The sequence below is a fragment of the Cetorhinus maximus genome, chromosome 24 (genome assembly GCF_964194155.1).
Source record: "Cetorhinus maximus chromosome 24, sCetMax3.hap1.1, whole genome shotgun sequence".
Taxonomy (NCBI): Eukaryota; Metazoa; Chordata; class Chondrichthyes; order Lamniformes; family Cetorhinidae; genus Cetorhinus; species Cetorhinus maximus.
The window spans coordinates 48,131,566-48,151,330 of record NC_135902.1 but is presented as its reverse complement, the minus strand read 5'-3'; the positions used below and the strand labels follow the sequence as shown (position 1 = coordinate 48,151,330).

Here is a 19,765-nt window from a genome sequence, read left to right as displayed (position 1 = left end):
GCACCCCCGACAGTGTAGCACTCCCTCAGTACTGCACTAGTATGCCAGTCTGGATTACATGCTCAAGTCTCTGGAGTGAGGCTCGAACCCCCAGATTTCTAATTCAGAGGTAAGCATGTGAGCCACTGAGCCACAGCAGACACACTGGGTTTACCCTTGAGTTGACACCAGCTATGTGGGACGTGTGTCCAGGAACAGCAGCCCTGGCACCACAGCGAGCGGCCGAGGTTGGCAACGTGTTTTTTTTTATTTATTCATTCACAGGATGTGGGCATCGTTGGCCTTTCTTACCCATCCCCAATTGCCCTCGAGAAGGTGGTGGTGAGCTGCCTTCTTGAGCCGCTGCAGTCCATGTGGTGTAGGTACACCCACAGAGCTGATAGGGAGGGGAGTTCCAGGATTTTGACCCAGCGACAGTGAAGGAACGGCCAATATATTTCCAAGTCGGTATGGTGAGTGACTTGGAGGGGAACTTCCAGGTGGTGGTGTTCCCATGTGTCTGCTGCCCTTGTCCTTCGAGGTGGTAGTGGTCGTGGGTTTGGAAGGTGCTGTTGAAGGAACTTTGGCGGGTTGTTGCAATGCACACGTAGAGAAGTTACCCTTGCTGGCTAGAAGGGACTTTACGTGGCATTTGTTCCTTAGGTTACACTATCTGACAGTAGGGATGGTAGTGGCACTTTAAGACAAGTTTATCACCATCCAATTTGCATACAAATAGCTATTTTTCCGTATATATAAATTAAACATTGCCTTTGAAGTATTTCAATAAAATGATAATCCATTTTACTCTTGTCTTCAGGCAAGAGCTCACTTTAACCCAATCAACAGGATTGTGAAATCCACATGGATTTCACATATCTGAAGGTGACGAGCACGTTAATGAAGACATCAGATCCCACTTTGTAAAGATCAAGCTTTTGACATCCTTTTCTCCAACAGAAAATGCCCCTCAACCCTATCTGCAAAAACTCATCCACACCCGCTGATCCCAGAGTCCAGACTCACCCAAATTTTTACTTCTAACTAATTTCCATTTCTTGAATAAATAAAACTGCAGTAAGGCTCATTTATCCACACTGCACTTGCCCTTGTTCCCATGCCGAAGGTTAACACTGTGCTACACGCACACCTGGAGCGTTCCAGAATATTCACCATATCACCATCAACAACCTGCATTTATATAGCGCCTTTAACATAGCAAAACATCACTGGGGTGTTTTCAAGCAAAATTTGACATCGAGCCCCGTAGAGATACAGGGGCCAAAAGCTTAGTCAGAGGGGTAGTTTTTAAGACTGTCTTAAAAGGAAAGTGAGATGGAGGCACAGAGTGGTTTAGAGAGGGAATTCAAGAGCTTAGGGTCTAGGCGGACGAAGACCTGGCCCCCAATGGTGGGGCGAGAAAAACTGGGGAATTGGAGAAGTGCTGAGGTCTTGGACAGCTGCGGGGCTAGAAGAGTTTACAGAGGTGGGGAGGAGTGAGGGAGATTTGAAAACAAGGCTGAGAATTCTAAGACCACAGGGTTGCTAAACTGGGAGCCAACGTTTGTCAGCAATCAGCAAATGGGACTTGGTGCGAGTTAGGATACAGAGGCAGCAGAGTTTTGTGTGAGTTCACGGTAACGGAGGGTAGACGATGGAAGGCCAGCCAGGAGAATGCTGGAAGAGTCGGCTAGACATAAGAAAGTCCTGGAGGAGAGTTTCAGCAGCAGATACTCTTCAGTGTTCCTCAGTCCGGTGTGAGGCACTGCTATCGTCTTTCAGCAAAGAAGAGACTCAGTCAATACCTTCACAAAAATGTCATGCTCCTAATCTCTCCAACAGTTCTGATCAGACACTTCTTAGCTGCTTATTATTTGTTTAATTTGGATTACGGGAAATAGCTTCTGACTTTGTACATTATTAAAGTTCATCCTTAGCGAGGTGGATTTAGAGACTCTTTCTCACCCGCCAGACTTGGCTCTCACCTTAGAGACAAGGTGAGTTTAAGTTCAAATGAATGAAAATTTCTTTTGGAACATGCCAGGTATGCCACAGACATAGGTTGCAGGGCAATGGTGGGGGGTTTATCTGGGCGTTTTATCCACAGGAGACAAGCAGCGCAGCCTGGAGCAACCAAAGGGTCTTGGGCTTGGAGCTGGAAGCAACTAAATTCGTGTGTAAGCCCTGATTCGATAGCGCCATTCACAGCCTGAGGATACTCAAAGCACTTCCTGCTCTTCTTCAACATAGTGCCAAGGGGAAAACAGTAAGTTCCCTTAATTACAACACCATTATCATGAAACATCACAGGCACAGACGCAGATACAGGCACAGACGCAGGTACAGGCACACATTATCAAAACAAAATTTGATACCGGGTCACATAAGGGGATTAGGGCAGGTGGCCAAAAGCTTGATCAAAACAGAGGCAGAGAGGGACAGGAAGAGAATTTCAGAGCTTGGGGCCAAGGCATCTGAAGGCAGGGTCACCAGTGTTGGAGTGATATTACAGAATCTGCTTCCATCACTGTCTCTTGTAGGACATCCCATGTCTTTGCCCCCATGACTTTGTGTGGGATATTATTTCGAACGCTTGCTCCTCGTTGGTTAAGATCCCTCCATCTATGCATTGGTCTCAGCCAACAACAGAGCAACCTGGGCTCACAATACAGACTCAGAGAGAGAGACAATAATAAACAGGCTCTCTACACAGTTAGACTACATATTACACAATAACAGGTTAATGCAAACCACACATCGCGTACAATATCCTCCAAACACACAAGGACCACATCGTTAGATTCACAAACTAAACGGAGGGCAAAATAATCAAAGACTAGGTATATTATTAAAATATTTAAAAACATACAGCTTAAAAGATAATTTTTGCCTTCATGGTGTTAGAAATGAAAGTGTGGAGATTTGAAAACAAAATTACGCCTTTATTAAAATACATTTATAAAGAGGAATATGTTTGGCTTCACATTATTAAACAAGAATTTCATACACTTAACGCTCTGCATTATAAGATTAATGCCAGCAGCATAACAGGTTATATCAACAAAGATGAGCATGACCCATTCTCAGTAAAAAAAAAATACACAGGGTTTTCAGAGAATTTAACACTTGCTTGGTAAAATCGAAATGACTTGTTGTGTCAGACATGGTGCGGTGAGTCGCACTCTTACCTCCGAGTCAGAGAGATGTGGGTCCAAGCCCCAGCCGAGAGACTTGAGCACATCGTCCTGGCTGACACACCCAGTACAGTACTGGGAGACTGCTGTACTGTCGGGGCTGCTAGCTTTCCCAAGAGACACTAACCTGGGGTCCTGTCTGCTGTCTCATGAGGTGTGCGCACCACATCCCCGGGTATTATTTTGTAGAAGAGCAGGGAAGGTTTCTGCTCCTTCCCCTCTCTGTCTCTCTCTCTCTCTCTCTCCCTTACTCTCAATTCTTTCTGGCAGATTCCTATTCACTTCATGCATCACGTTTTGCTCCTTTGACTGACAACTCATGTCATCCACTTCACCTCTGACCTTGGTGGCCAAGCTGTGATGTCAATGCGGCCATGTTACAAAGGAGTGAATTCCACCATTGTCACACTGATGACCTCCTAGGACCAGGGCCTCCATTGTTCTGGGCAGTGGAGCGTTGAGGGGCTCAGCACAGGGCTGTGCTAAAAGGGAATCTAATCGTCAGCTCATTTGGACCATTCCAGGGTCCTTAGGCAGTAAATGAAGTTGCATCTTATATATAATTTTTAAATCAACGTGACACCACAGACCTTGCTGCCTCAAGCTGTTCATGTGATTCTGCAATTTAACTGTAGACATTTCTCACACAGACCCATCTTTCCATCTCACCACCATCTTCTCATCAGAACTCCTACATTACAACAGTCGCTACTCTTTAGTTCATTGGCTGTGAAGCAACTTGGGATGCACTGAGGTTGTGAAAGGCGCTATGTAAATGTAAGCCTCTTTTTGTGGGCAACAATTAAATTCTCCCAACACACAACTCCTCTAAACAGCCACTCGACAAAGGCCACGGTTTATTTCAGCTGCTTGATCGCAAAACGAACTTTAAAATGACTTCTCTGGGAAACGATGATTCAATACTCCGGGATCACAACTTTGTTATGGTCACATATCCTGTCCAGATGTAACCAGGCTCTGCTGCAAATTCTGACTGTTACCACTTTAGCTGCACATCTACATCAGCCCCCACACAGAAATGATTCCATTCACCGGTCAAATGAAACTCAAAACTTAATCACAATCGCACCAAAATGAGTTAGGGTGAGAAACAGATCCCGGCGACTGAATATTGTATGCGAGAACAGATGGGATTGGGAACTTGTGCAGACATACAGGAATATAAAGCAGCTCGTGTTAACGTGATGAGTCTCCAGACACACGCATTGGATTTGAGAAATCGTAAAGCAATTTGGGTTCATTTGGGATTTGGAGCGGAATATTGTGTTTCCGGGTTCGGGTGTAGATATAAAGCGTGGGTTGAAACACAGAATTACAATCAGTTGTTTGTTCTGTTCCCCACCCCCCCTCTTCCCAAGGCGCTGACTGTTGCTAAGGTGCAGTATGGGCATAGCAACCGTCCCTCTTGAAAGAGGCACCACAGGTTCAGTTACTTTGCTCCATTGCAACATCAAATGGCTAAAGGGTTGAATTCTCAAGTGACATTCCTGGTCACAAATAGAGCAGACTTAAGTCCTAGGGTTTGATGACCGAACGCGCACAATATCAAACCTTCAAGCCTGATGCTCTTTTCTCTTGATTCTTCATTCAAGTCCCCTCTCACCGCCACCTCTCATTAACTCTGACTCCCCGATGCAGCCCTCCTGTGTAGCCTGTTGTTTAGCCACATTTTTCCAACTTGTGGTAGTAACATTAAGAGTTTTTAGTTCACTCCCACAAACATCTCCGAATTTGAGCTCAGGTCGATTCCGTGGCCCTGAGATATCGACAAGTTCACGATACAAGGGAAGCCTTCGGGATAGGCCCATTTCCCTTCCAATTCAGATAACCAAGGCACCAAAGCTTTGAGAAATAAGTTATTAAGCTTGGCAATGCAACTTCTTGAAAACAACAGAGGGCAAGGGCATATTTAGTCTTCTCTCGTACCAGCTGTAGGTGGGTCCAGGTCTCACTGCCACATAGTCACATGCTAGGCACACATGTTTGGTAGACTGTTTGGGTTTTGAAATGCAATCACTGCTACATGTCCTACCTTGGCTTGCCATAGTCATGTGACCTCTGCCATGAGCAAATGTCTGGGGGCAGCCATGATACATTCAGTTCAATAAAGACACCGCACTAGAAAGACTACAGTCTTTGAGCTCATAACATGGTGTCAGAAGTGGAGCTGAGATTGAGCTTTAAAAAGCTGGAAGAGAAGCTACAGCTACCAAAAGGGAATGCTGAAATGTTCAAACCTCCTAAAAGCGGAAGAAAAAAAAAGACATGGAAAAGCTAACCTAAACTGAAGGCTGCAAGTAAAATACGGGGAGAGAGAAAAATGGCTGTAAAGTTTCCACACCCAGCTCCTGTCAAAATGAAAGGCGATATGCAGAAGAACTGGCAATTCTTCCACTTGCGATGGCAAACCTACGAGATTGCATCAGGTTGAATTAACAAGACGGAGCTGAAAAGAGTAGCAACACTTTTAACACTGCTGGGGACAGACAGCTACAAATTATATTCCACCCTAAATCTCTCTGAGGAACAGGAAAAACAGACAACAGAGATTTTGAAAGCCTTGAAGGCACGCTTGAAACCCTAAGTGAAGGTAACTTGCAAACGGTTTGTGTTCAACATTAGGGCTCAAGGCGAAAAAGAGTCCATTGATCGGTATGTGACTGCAGTAACACAGCTTGTAGAATCATGTGAATTCACGTGACTAAAAGATGATGTCATTAAAGATAGAATTGCCTTGCACATAGGAGATCTGACAGTGAGGGCAAGTCTACTGAGAGAGGAGAAACTTACTCTCAAGAAAGCGATTGACGTGTGCAGAAATGCAGAGGTTGTAAAACATCAGCTGGGCACATGTATGGCAGGACAGACCAGGAGATACATTATGCTGAGGGACATTCCAGGCCGAAAGGGCAAGTCCGTCAAGTCTATAGATGATAAATCGTTTGTGACTATTAGAATGATGACTGCAGAAGGAGAGCATCAAATGAACAAGTATCAGAAAGGCACTGGTGCATCATGCAACACTATGACCTTCACAGACCCGTGCGAAGTGGTTCAACATGGAGATCCAAAAATGAAGCCTTTGGAAGCAAGGTTAAGGCTATATGATGGCACCATACTCATACCAAGAGGACACATTAGTCCGAGAGCCCAATGCAGTGGCAAGAATGAAGATCTGGAGTTCCAGATGATAGGTGGCACATAACAGCCACTCATCTCAGCTGGAGCAAGTCTAAAACTTGGACTGGTAACCTTGAATGTGCCAACAGATTTACAATGTGTTGCAGCACACAAAACCACTGACCGTTGAACAGATCCCATACGAGTACAAAGATGTGTTTACAGGGTTAGGATGTCTACCTGGTGAATGTCATCATGAAGTGGATGAGTGTGTAAGACCAATTCAGCATCTGCCAAGAAGAATTCCAGCTGTCCTCAAGTCAAGCCTACAAAACGAGATAGAAGAGCTGGAATAGAAGAGAGTAATCAAGAAGGTGACAACACTACAGACAGGATTAGCAGCAAGGGAGCTGTGAAACAACCTGGAAAGCTGTGAGTATGCTTAGACCCAAAGGACCTAAATAAAGTGTTGAAAAGGTCTCGCTACCCCATGCCAACCATCGACGAATTTTGCCACAGCTTGCCAGGGCAAAGATCTTTACTACCCCAGATGCGAAGGATGGTTACTGGCAAGTGAAGCTGGATGAGAGCAGCAGCTTTCTAACAGCATTCTGGACACCGTCCGGGAGATACAGACGGTTGTGCATGTCCGTTTGGCATTTCCACGGCTCCAGAAGAGTATCAACGCAGACAGCGCGAGATGGTCAGTGATCTTCCCGGAGTGGAAGCCATAGTGGATGATCTGCGAGTCTATGGATGTGGGGGCACAATGAAAGAAGCCCATAGTGGACCATGGTCAGAATCTAACCCGGCTGCTGGAGAGAGTTCGCCAGGTGAACTTGAAGCTGAAGAAGAACAAATTGCAATTGAAGATGCCCGAAATTGGGTACATAGGTCATGACAGCAAAAGGTTTTCTTCCGGATCCTGACAAGGTGAGAGCTGTAGTAGCTCTGCAGCGACCAACAGATGTGAAAGCAGCGCAACAACTTGTTGGATTCATCAGCTATTTAGCAAAACTTTTGCCGAATTTGTCGGGGTGTGAACCGTTACTCCAGCTCATTGCCAAGGGCGTGCAGTGGTATTGGGGCACAAAACAACCAGCGTTCGCCAAAACCAAACAACTAGTGACGATAATGCCTGTGCTGAAGTACTATGACGTCAGTGATGAGGTCACCTTACAGTGTGAAGCCAGTGAGACAGGTCTTGGAGCAACCCTAATGGAGCAAGGACAATATTTGCACCCAGAACATTAACTCAAACTGTACGGTGCTATGCTCAGATTGAGGAGCAATGTGTGGCTATTGTTTTAGCCTGTTAGCATTTTCACCAATACCTACTTGGGAGAGACAAAGTGACAAATGGAGTCTGACCACAAGCCACTTCAAAGCATTTTTCTCAAACCGCTACCATCTGATCCAAAGCGACTGCAAAGAATGTTACTTCTTTCACAGAGATGTCATCTGGACGTGACATATGAAGGGAAACGGATGTACATCGTGGACATGCTGTCAGGAGCAGCACTCCCCATGAAGAAAGTTGAGGATGCTACAACAGAATGTGAAATCTTCCAGATTCAATGTGCAGCAGCAGCAACTCTACGTGAACTAAAAGTCATCAGCCCAGCAGAGACATTGAATCTGACAGACAAGCGCCTTGCTCAAATGAAGCACACGACCCAGCCCGATGTAACTCTCCAAGTGCTGCAAGAAGTAGTGATGAAAGGATGGCCGGAGAGCATCAAGGACAAACACCTGTTGTCACAAGAGTATATTGGGCACACCGAGATGAATTGATAGCCCAAGATGGCATCTTGTACAAAGGAAATAGAGTCATCACCCCTGAGGAAATGAGAGGAGAGATGCTGAAGTGCACCCATGCAAGCCATCAAGGAACTGAATCGAGTCTAAGAAAGGCAAAAGAAGTGCTCTACTGGCCAAACGAGCAATCAAATGAAGGACCACATCAGCCAGTGTGGCGCTTGTAATGAGTACCAGACTAAACAAGCTAGAGAGCTGCTGATGACGCATGACATCCCAGACAGACCATGGATGAAGCTGGGAGTAGACCTCTTCACTTTGACAGGAACTGATTATCTTTTCACTCTAGGCTACTATTCTGACTACTGGGAGTTAGACCAGCTGACTTCAATGACAACAGGAGTGACGGTAGAATGCCTGAAAGCACACTTCAGTCATTACGGCATTCCAGACATTGTGATGAGTGACAATGACCCTCAGTTTGTAAGTAAAGATATCAGCCACTTCACAAATCATTGGGAAATGCAACACTACACATCATCTCTGCACTCTCCCCAGTCGAATGGAAAGGCTGAGGTCACAGATCCTCCCTTCTCCTTCTGCCGTACGGTGGCGTAGTGGTAATATCGCTGGACTAGTACAGGCGAATTGCTCTGGGGAAAATGGGTTCAAAATCCTAGTGCAGCTGCTGCAATTTAAATTCAATTAAGTAAAAAAAATCTAGAATTGTAAGCTAGTAATAGTGACCATGAAACTATTGTCGGCTGTTGTGAAAATCCATCTCATTCACTAATCCCTTTAGGGAAGGAAATCTGCCATCCTTACCAGCTCTGGCCTACATGCGACTCTGGGCCCACAGCAACGTGGTTGACTCTTAACTACCCTCTGAAATGGCCCAGTAAGCCACTCAGTTCGAGCGCAATTAGGGATGGGCAACAAACGCCCAGTTGCCAGTGACATCCACCATCCACGAAAGAATAAATAAAAACCTTCTCTCATCCTTTGGGTGCTTTCCACCCAATAATATAGGGGACATTATCTCAGCAGAGGGGCATTGCATAACCTCATAGCTCCATTCCCCAGCAGGAAGAACCCCCACCCCCCACCTCCAACAATAAAAACACTTAAAATCTCCTCAGGCGAGCTTTAAAATTGTGTTATTTTTCTCTCCGTTGCTAAACATCTGAGAGACAACTTCATTGACAGCATCAAAAAGTCAATGACTAACCCAACAATCTTCTCAACATTTGGTCTCTCGTCAACTTTTGCACTAAATCACCTGAAGTGAATGTGAGCTGTGGATAAAAAAAAAATCCCTTTCACAAAGCGAGAAACCTTTAAGAAGAGTTTAAAGGGCCGTTTCCTGCGTAGTTAGACAGACAGCTCATTGCCACGGTGACCAGACCTCCTCCCCCGGAGGCCCACCAGGGCTGAGCCTTCTCTGTACTCCTGACACTGGTCTCTCTCTCGCTCTCTCTCTCGCTCTCTTCCCCATTGGTCCGCGCTGGGTCTGAGTCAGCAATAATGACACTCTTTAATCCACCACACCAACAAGACAGAAAACTGCCTTTGGTTACAACTGACCTGACCTTATACCTCCGCCGCTGAGAGTTAATGTCAAAGCCAACAATTAGTGTACTTTGTGTTAAAAAGAAACACAAAACACCAGGCAAATTAACTGTGCAAACTTCACACAGGAGCAGTAATTACAAGTCGAATTGTGGAAAATGTCACACGAAGCCCTTTCCAGCTAATAATCTACCAGGCGTTCACTTCCAGGGACCTCATATTGAAAAAAAAAGAGAGAAAGTCACAGTAATTAGTTGCTTGCTGTCAGTTGAAATTTTTTATTATTTTTTTGAATAGCTCATGTCGTCACTCTGACCGACAAGTTCTGATTTCGAAACGCATGCTGTTTTTTTTTAAAGCTGTGCAGCTGTGGTCTCAGGCGAGAGCCTCCATTTATTCGGGTCTCCTGGCACTGTCCCATTCTCTGCGCATCCCGCCAGACCCCTCTCCCCGACTCCCCTCCGTCCGGCTGGGCAGTAGTGGCCACTTGTCCTGTGTACGACAGCACTCAGCTATGCAACCGGCCGGCTTTCTTAACCCTCCTGTTATAACCCCGGACAAGACCACCCCCCCCAAGCTTTTGCCGTGATCCAGTTTGGGACAATAACATTTGGTTTAAAGTGGGTGAAGTTTGAGATTCGAGACACTTGCTCAGTGAATAAAACCACGAGATTCCACAGATTTTGAACAAACTTTACCACATAAGTTCAGTGAGATAAAATAATTTACAATATCTATCTTAGACTCTAACAGTCAGGGTTAATATGAGGGACATGTGAACTAACAGGCCATCTGTGGTCAAACAAACCACGCTGCACCTTCAAGGGTCCCATCTTGGAATTCTCTCCGAAAGTCGCTCCAACTCGGACGGCCTCAATGAGGGCCCACCTCGCAGGGCTTCAGCCTCGTCTCCTGAGATTCCCATAGCCTGGATTCCCGAGCCTGCACTCCAGCAACGTTTCACAAGCACAGCTTCAGCTCCTTGGCAGTGCTGAACAAAATGGCCACTGCGCCAAGGGGTCACTTTTACCCTAACAGTCCGCAGCGTGAAATCACCAACCTTCTGCTGCCTCTCTCCATCACCAGTGCTTCTCTTGGGCCCTCACCACTTCAAGCCTGCCAAACTAGGCCTTTTTCTGCTTGGAGCTTCTTTCTCTGCTCAACTGGGACCTCCCTGTGGGACCCTGCCCCCTCTCCCTGTGGGACCCCTCCCTGCCCCCCTCTCCCTGTGGGACCCTGCCCCCTCTCCCTGTGGGACCCCTCCCTGCCCCCCTCTCCCTGTGGGACCCCTCCCTGCCCCCCTCTCCCTGTGGGACCCCTCCTTGCCCCCCTCTCCCTCTGGGACCCCTCCCTGCCCCCTCCCTCTGGGACCCCTCCCTGCCCCCTCTCCCTCTGGGACCCCTCCCTGCCCCCTCTCCCTCAGGGACCCCTCCCTGCCCCCTCTCCCTCTGGGACCCCTCCCTGATTACGATGCTCCACTCCTGACCACAGGATCATGTTTCCTTTTTGGGCAGATGCACTGGACCCAAACGCGGCCTGAAGAACAACAAAATGTCGGATTTTGCATGTTCCGCCGTGGCCTGTCAGGACTTAGCGTTTCTGTTCCCTGCTCTGTGAGAAGGTTAAGTCTGGATCTAAACTTGAGCTCATCCAAAACTCTGTTGCTTGTGTTTTAACATGTGCCCCCATCACCCCTGTGCTCACTGACCTGCACTGAGCTCCCAGTAAAACAAGGCCCCAGCTTTTAAAATTCTCCTCCTCGTCTTCAAACCCCTCCACAGCCTTGCCCCTCCCCTCTCTCCCAGCCCCACACCAACTCTCCGAGGTATCTAAGCTCCTCTAATTCTGGCCTCTTGAGCGTCCCTGATTTTTATCACTCTGCTTTCAGCTGCCTGGACCCTAAACTCTGGAACGTCCTCCCTACCCCTCTCCCCCCCCACCCCCCAACTCTCCTTCCTCCTTTGAGATGCTCCTTCAAACCTACATCTTTGACCAAGCTTTTGGTCACCTGCCCTCATCTCACCTAATGTGACGGTGTCAAACTTTGCTTTATATTGCTCCTGTGGTGCATTTTGGGATGTTTTATTACATTAAAGGAAGGGTGTATAAGTTGCTGAAGCGAGGGTGTTAAGTACACTGTGTGGGACTGAAATTGTATGGAGACCAGACTGAATGGTGGTACCAGAGTTCTTACCCTGAGGATGGCTGGTGCTCCCACTCTGTGCAGCCTGTACAATGGTTAGCACAAGACATAATCTACATATCATGTTTATCTAATAATTCATAAAAAGGAAATTTTGACTCATCTACAAGAATTAAGTCGCTTAAACATCCGGAATTATAATTAAGTATCACTCATATCCTGAAAATCGATTTAAAATACAGTTTGTAACAGAGTTGTGGAGTGAGTCATTATTTTTTCCAAGAACAAAAAGATCAATGTCTTCCCCAATTTGATGGGCTAACATTACTAAAACACTCCTGGCCTTGCACATCAAAACTGTGCCTACAAGAGCAGCTCAGAGGCTGGGAATTATGTGGCGAGTAACTCACCTCCTGACTCCCTAAAGCCTGTCCACCATCTACAAGGCACAAGTCAGGAGTGTGATGGAATACTCCCCACTTGCCTGGATGAGCGCAGCTCCCACAACACTCAAGAAGCTGGACACCATCCAGAACAAAGCAGCCTGTTTGACTGGTACCCCATCCACCACTTTAAACATTCACTCCCTCCACCACAGACGCACAGTGGCAGCAGTGTGTACCATCTACAAGATGCGCTGCAGGAATTCACCAAGGCTCCTTGGCCAACACCTTCCAAACTCGCGATGTCTGGCAGCAAACACATGGGAACATCAGTACCTCCAAAACACACACCATCTTGATTTGGACACATATCAGCCAATTGTTCATTGTTGCAGGGTCAAAACCCTGAAATTCCCCACCCCCCTGAGCCATGGGAATACCTCCGCCACATGAACTGCTGCAGTCCAAGGCAGCGGTTCACCACCACCTTCTCAAGGGCAATTAGGGATGGGCAATAAATGCTAGCGACAGCCACATCCCATAAATTAAGACATTTCTTTTGAGAAGTTGTGTGATGGGGAAAGCCTGATTTCAGTTCCACGTCTTTGTTGGGGTCATCACATTATACAATAGTAACAGAGTTGTTGACGGGTCACAGTGATCAATCTGTATCAATGAGTCTTAACATAGACACAGACACAGACAAGAGATGAGGAAAACTCCCAGGACTGCAGAACTTTTAGAACCACATGTCCAAAGTCACTTGTTTCTACCAAGCATATTACACTTACCACATGTTGCTTCTTATTTTAAGAAATCTCTCAATTTGCCTTTGAATAAGGCAATGTTATCAGATTCTATCATCACCCGAGTGAGCCTGTTTGATAGGTTAACCATTCCCTCCTGAAATATTGTTTCCATAGATTAGATTAGTTTCAAATTTAAACCCCACCCCCCACCCCCTTCAAAAACAAGCTCTGCCGTCCGGTTCTACTGTCCTGGACAAGGTGAAAAGGCTGGTCATGGTCTGCATTGTCTCGTCCCTTTAGAATCCTAAAATCAGTTATCTTATCATCACCCATCCTTCTCTTTTCCAATGAGAACATCTACAATTTAAATAGTGCTGGAAAAGTGAAAGGAGCCAGGCTGACAAAGCTTTTCCACTTTGTACTCACCAGGACAGGTTCACAAGAATACAAAACCTCAAAGGGGAAACAAAAATTTATACTGCATGAGAAGATGGTGCTTATTGGTTCTCAAGAGGACTCTGACTGGTAGAGGCGTTGCCATGGATCAGAATCAAATTGTTGCTCCCTTTAGATTTGGTGTTCTTGCAAATCTGTCCTGATGAGTACAAGATGAAAAACTTCGACAACATGTCTCTCCGTTCAGCAATACTCAAGTTCTGTACTACCTAGCGGCCATCTACAATTTATATAATGGCTCCTCATAATCTAATCTCTCCTCATCCCCTCAATCATTCTCTTCTGTGCCTTTCCAATAGCTGCAATATCTGTTTGTACTGTGGTGAGCAGGACTGTGCACATTATTCTAAGTGCGGCCGTACAATGGTTTATAAAATGACAGGGTCGCCTCACTATTTTGGGTCAATGTTGACCTTTTGACACATCCCAACACCTGACTTACTTTTATCACTGTTACAGGGTGCTATTGGCAAAGCCTCAGTTTACAGCATTTGATACATTTAAAGGGGTGCTAGATAAGTACATGAGGGAGAAAGGAATGGCAGGATTTGCTGGTAGGGTGAGATGAAGTAGGAAGAACCTCGTGTGGAGCATTAACATCAGCATGGACCAGAGGGGCCGAATGGCCTGTTTTTTCGGCTGTACATCCTGTATAATAGTGTGAATGTGGAGATATGCGGGATACCGCAAACTTACTAATGTGCAGAGTCGTTCAACTCAAACTCGTAGCCACGTGATGCTGCCAGTTTCACTCCCTGGTCCGCCCACAGGCAGCGGAGAGCATGAGCCATGAATGGGAAGAGCGCGTAATCCTCATCAAAACAGCGGCCGCAGGACAGGACCGTCTGAGCGTGGATCTGAAACACATCAGACAAAAAACAGAGTTGCAACTGTGCTTCCAGAGTCACTACACATTGTATCAGAGAGAGGGTGGCAATGGCTGGAGAGAGCAGGAGGAGGAAGATCAGTGAAGGAAGGGAGGAGGAGACCTCCAACAGAGGTCGGAGAGTCCGTCAGTCAGCCAGCAGTGAACAACAGATTTCGTTAATACTGATAGGTGACACATTTTTAACAGCTTATTAGCCACATTCAGTGAGCAGTTTTAGCAGAAACAGCGACACTCTCTCAGGAAGTATGTAAATTGTTGTCTATATCGAAACATCTCTCACCTTTCAGTAATCGAGGGAGTAACACACTCCACCATCCAAAAACTCCTGCACATTCCACTCTTCATCCAGCCATTTGTCAAACAAGTGTGCACTAAAGGTTAAAGCTCACGGGTTTTGAGGCCACTTGCCCACTAATAGTGCCCGTTACCCATTTAAAAATAAAATTTACACATAACAATTAGCCAGGCCTGGATTCCCAATGAGCCACATGTGGCGAGCGTATTGGACACCGTTCAAATCAAGGCTCAAAATACCTTCCCCAACTCACTACAAACACACACAAATACAACTTCAAAACATCATCTTTACCCGAGGGCTCAACGTCCAAACCCTACTGGCATCCCAAGGTTTTAGGATTTGGATGAATTTGCAAATAACCAAATGCTGCTGCTCAATTGAACCCACATGGAGACCCCAGACTCAGTTGCTCCTCTCCCCATGCCCCTGACCTCCCGAGCGGAGAGCTGGAAATCGGTGCAGGGGTGGGGGAAGGGCACTGTCCCGTGCTGTGTTGCTGTATAACCCTCTGGTTTACAGAGCAACTGAGACATTTTGGCTCCCAACACAGCTTCAAGCGAGTGTCTCTCTTCAGGTTCACAGTTTGGAATCCAGATGGTGTCCCTCATATTTCCATAGTGGTCCATTGACTATGAACCCAGTGCACTGCAGTGTTAATAAGACATGTTGGAATGGAGGGAGTGAAGGTGCTGAAGGTTCTGGTAGTGTGTCCAACACTATGTCCCACCAACATTACATCCATTCGAATCCCACGCTCCTGGCCACGTCCCTGTGCTAATTCAGCCAATGTTTCAGAGTTTCTCATTTGTATTTCAGGATATATTTTGGACTCAAGTTATTGGAAATCCAGTGCATTCCAATCAACGTGCAGGTAGACATGGATTTAAGACATAGGAGCAGAAATTAGGCCATTCAGCCCATTGAGTCTGCTCCGCCATTCAATCATGGCTGATAAGTTTCTCAACCCCATTCTCCCGCCTTCTCCCCGTAACCTTTGATCCCCTTACCAATCAAGAACCTATCTATCTCAGTCTTAAATACATTCAATGACCTGGCCTCCACAGCCTTCTGTGGCAATGAATTCCATAGATTCACCACTCTCTGGCTAAAGAAGTTTCTCCTCATCTCTGTTCTAAAAGGTCTTCCCTTTACTCTGAGGCTGTGCCCCTCGGGTCCTAGTCTCTCCTACTAATGGAAACATCTTCCCCACGTCCACTCTATCCAGGCCTTTCAGTATTCTGTAAGTTTCAATCAGATCCCCCCTCATCCTTCTAAACTCCATCGAGTATAGACCCAGAGTCCTCAAACGTTCCAACATGTTCAGGATTGAATTGTCAGAATTGTCAAAGAAGCTAAAGTCAAGTTTGAATTCAAACATTTCTAGATAAATGGACAATTATCAGTCATTCTAATCTTGGTTATATGTGAGAGACAGCAGGGAGAGGGAGGGCAGGGAGAGGGAGTGAGTAGGCGGGGGCAGAGAGAGGGAGTGGGTAGGCAGGGGCAGAGAGAGGGGATGGGTAGGCGGGGGCAGAGAGGGAGGGAGCGGGGTGTCACACAGAATTCATGTGTTTTCTTACAAAACATACTGATCACGGGCAGAATGTCAGGACTGTGTGTTTTCTTACCCTCAGAGAGATTGGCCCAATATAAATAATTCCAACAACAAGCTTTTTGTGAATTTGAAAATAAAGGTGGTGATTTATTATCACACACTTGCCTCAGGGGTTTAAAATGCAACATCTCACTCACTCGACTCTCACTCAAAGATTAGATACAAATGAGGGGGGAAACAGTACAATTCCAGTACAGGATTGCCTCACACTCTTTCTCGGCAGGCCTGTAGTTTCTTAGATGAGTTGATGCTCTCGCTGAAGTGAAGGTCTTGCAAAAGCAGCGGATTCTCGATAAGTTGCAAAACCTCTTGACTTTCCAGGAAGTTGGTCCTCAGGTGAACTTGAAATTGGAACAGGTTGGGGGAAGAGTCCTTCTCCCAAGTTGAAGGTATAGTTGTTTATTACCTTGGCTGCTTCGTTGACCAACAGCTGCCGGATGAAATCTCTGAGCAGCTTCTTAATGGATTTTTAAATTGGAACACAAAATGGCTTCCTCACCATGTGACTTGCACAAGTTCAAAGTCCTTTTTCCACCCCCCCACAAAGAGGAGGGGGTGTTGATTACACATCCCTGTGTTGTCAGCTGACACTTTGAAATTCACCCAGTCTAGTTGGGATGAGGGATCATCATAATACAATGGAAGGTTGATGGGAATCCATTCACATTCGTCTAACACACATTGAGTTTTGATGTTTCTTTTGTCCAAGTTGAAATAGAGACATGAGCCAGCTGGAGTGCTCTAGTCCTTTCTGTCGATGGTCCATCCTTAAACAAAGGGATGTGTGACTTCTCCAGATGGCTGTGAATGTCCATATTTAATGAGGGATTCGCTTGCGACTCAGGACTACCTGGAGCTCAGAAGCCAAAAGGTCACATGATTTACAGCGGCCATTTTAATAGTCAGCGTTGTGCAGGCTTTTGCTGAGACCCATTTGGAATACTGTGTGCAGCTTTGGTCTCCACACTTGAGAAAGGATATACTTGCTGGAGGCAGGACAGCAAGGGTGCACTGGATTGGTCCCTGGGGTGAAGGGGTTGTCCTGTGATGAGAGGCTGAGTAAATTGGATTTATATTCTCTGGAGTTTAGAAGAATGAGAGTCGATCTCATTGAAACTTACAACATTCTGAAGGGGTTTGAAAGGGTGGACACAGATTGTTTCCGCTGGTCAGGGAGTTGAAAACACGGGGGCGCAGTATCAGGATTAGGGGCCCAACGTTTAGGGCTGAGATGAGGAGAAATCTCTTCACTCAAAGGGTTGTGAAGCTTTGGAATTCTCTAGCCCAGAGGGTTGTGGATGCTCCATCGTTGAATACATTTAAGGCTGGGATGGACAGATTTTGGGTGTCTCAGGGAATGAAGGGATATGGGGAGTGGGTGGGAACATGGAGTTGAAGCCCAAGATCAGCCATGATTGTATTGAGTGGCGGCGCAGGCTGGATGGGTCGTGTGGACTAATCCTGCTCCTATTTCTTGTGTTCAAAATGTTTAAAGTGTTGACTGAAAATTCATAATATACTGGAACATGACAGGGGGCCGGGGGGGGTGGCCAAGGGAGCGGGGACAGAGAAAGATGCAGAGTTATAAAGGGTGATTTAAGGAAAGGAATATGGCCTTTGATACTTGCCGCATGGACTCATCAACAGTCTGATTTCACCTGAACAGTTGCAGTAAGTGTCAGAGCTGATTTTCTCAGTCCCTCTCTCAGCTGTCAGTAATGGTTTGTAGAAGTCAATGTTCACAGTGAGATGAGGGAGCTGGGTGCTGCCATTGGGCTCTGCTGCATCCATCTCATTGCTGGACCAGATTGAGGTGCTTTAGAAATGATTACTTGTGGGGAGATCTTTCCGGCAGCTGCTGTATATTAAACTAAACAAACAGCAATTATCGTTAAAGGGGAAATATCAACTTTACTGAAAGTTCCCAGGTTATGGATCTGTTGGGACAGCAGAAGGGGCGATAGGGAGCAGTAAATTCCTCTGTTTGTTGGCGAAGTCACAAGGCGTAATCGGGGGACAGCTCCACAGTCGGGGGGGGTAACTGCAACTGAAAAACTACCGAGCTTCATTACTGCACCTTCCTCCATTTCTACACAGCAGCTCAGTCACTCCCTCTGATCAGGAAGCAGTTCCAACCCAGTCCACCAGCAGCCAATATCCTAATCATGAACACCAGAGTAAAGGGAGTCACACAACCAGTGCACAGCAAGATCCCACACAAATGGGCAAGTTCGTTAATGATGATATTGGTTGGAGGGAGCATTGTTGATGAGGACACTGTGTGAACACTTGTCCTTCTTTGATTAGGGATATGGGACCCTTGACAGAGCCTTGGTTTATTACCTGGGTTATGGACCCTCCGATAGTGCCACCCTGCTCCCCGGCACTGCCCCATCCAACAGTGAGCTATCGCCCTCACCAAACCTCGGCACTGCTCCTCCAACTTTCCTGCTGCCCCCGCGCCACCCTCACCCCCCCTTCCCCCCCCCAAATTCCCAACCCCACCAGGCACTGCCCCTCCGATAGCGTGCCACGAGCAACATTGCCCCACCCACCTCCCTCAGCACCGACCCGCCGATAGCGCTCGTGCCTTGGCACCGACCCACCAAACGTGCCCCCAGCGCTATGAGTCTAGTTTGGGGCAAGGAGCTACAATAACTATCAACCAGACTCTTATTGTAAGGACATCTAACTACCATTACTATTAGATGAAGTTGGGAATGATGTCAGTGAACAGGCTGGGAGTGCCCTCTGGTGGAGATCAGCAACAAGCTCACCCACATTCTGTCACCGCAATTCAAACTCCAAACTTCAGCTGAAGTGGCACATTCCCTCCCCACTCCCCTCACTCTGTCCTCTTCCCATTCCCTCCACACTCGCCTCACTCTGTCCACTTCCCATTCCCTCCACACTCCCCTCACTCTGTCCACTTCCCATTCCCTCCACACTCCCCTCACTCTGACCTACCTCCACACTCCCCTCACTCTGTCCACTTCCCATTCCCTCCACACTCCCCTCACTCTGTCCACTTCCCATTCCCTCCACACTCCCCTCACTCTGTCCACTTCCCATTCCCTCCACACTCCCCTCACTCTGTCCACTTCCCATTCCCTCCACACTCCCCTCACTCTGTCCACTTCCCATTCCCTCCAAACTCCCCTCACTCTGTCCACTTCCCATTCCCTCCCCACTCCCCTCACTCTGTCCTCTTCCCATTCCCTCCCCACTCCCCTCACTCTGTCCTCTTCCCATTCCCTCCCCACTCCCCTCACTCTCTCCTCTTCCCATTCCCTCCCCACTCCCCTCACTCTATCCACTTCCCATTCCCTCCACACTCCCCTCACTCTGTCCATTTCCCATTCCCTCCACACTCCCCTCACTCTGTCCTCTTCCCATTCCCTCCACACTCCCCTCATTCAGTCCTACCTCCACACTCCCCTCACTCTGTCCTCTTCCCATTCCCACCACACTCCCCTCACTCTGACCTCTTCCCATTCCCTCCACACTCCCCTCACTCTGACCTCTTCCTATTCCCTCCACACTCCCCTCACTCTGACCTCTTCCCATTCCCTCCACACTCCCCTCACTCTG

General features: G+C 47.1%; 1 protein-coding gene across 2 annotated transcripts in view; it reads right to left on the bottom strand.

The window, feature by feature from the left end:
* The window catches only part of gnav1 (guanine nucleotide binding protein (G protein) alpha v1), a 132,004-nt gene that overhangs the window by 71,687 nt on the left and 40,552 nt on the right, over positions 1 to 19,765 (bottom strand). For both annotated transcript variants that reach the window (XM_078571208.1, XM_078571207.1), the window contains exon 4: positions 14,069 to 14,229. In XM_078571208.1, coding sequence (XP_078427334.1) covers positions 14,069 to 14,229 — 161 coding nt within the window. The remainder of the gene's footprint in view (positions 1 to 14,068; positions 14,230 to 19,765) is intronic.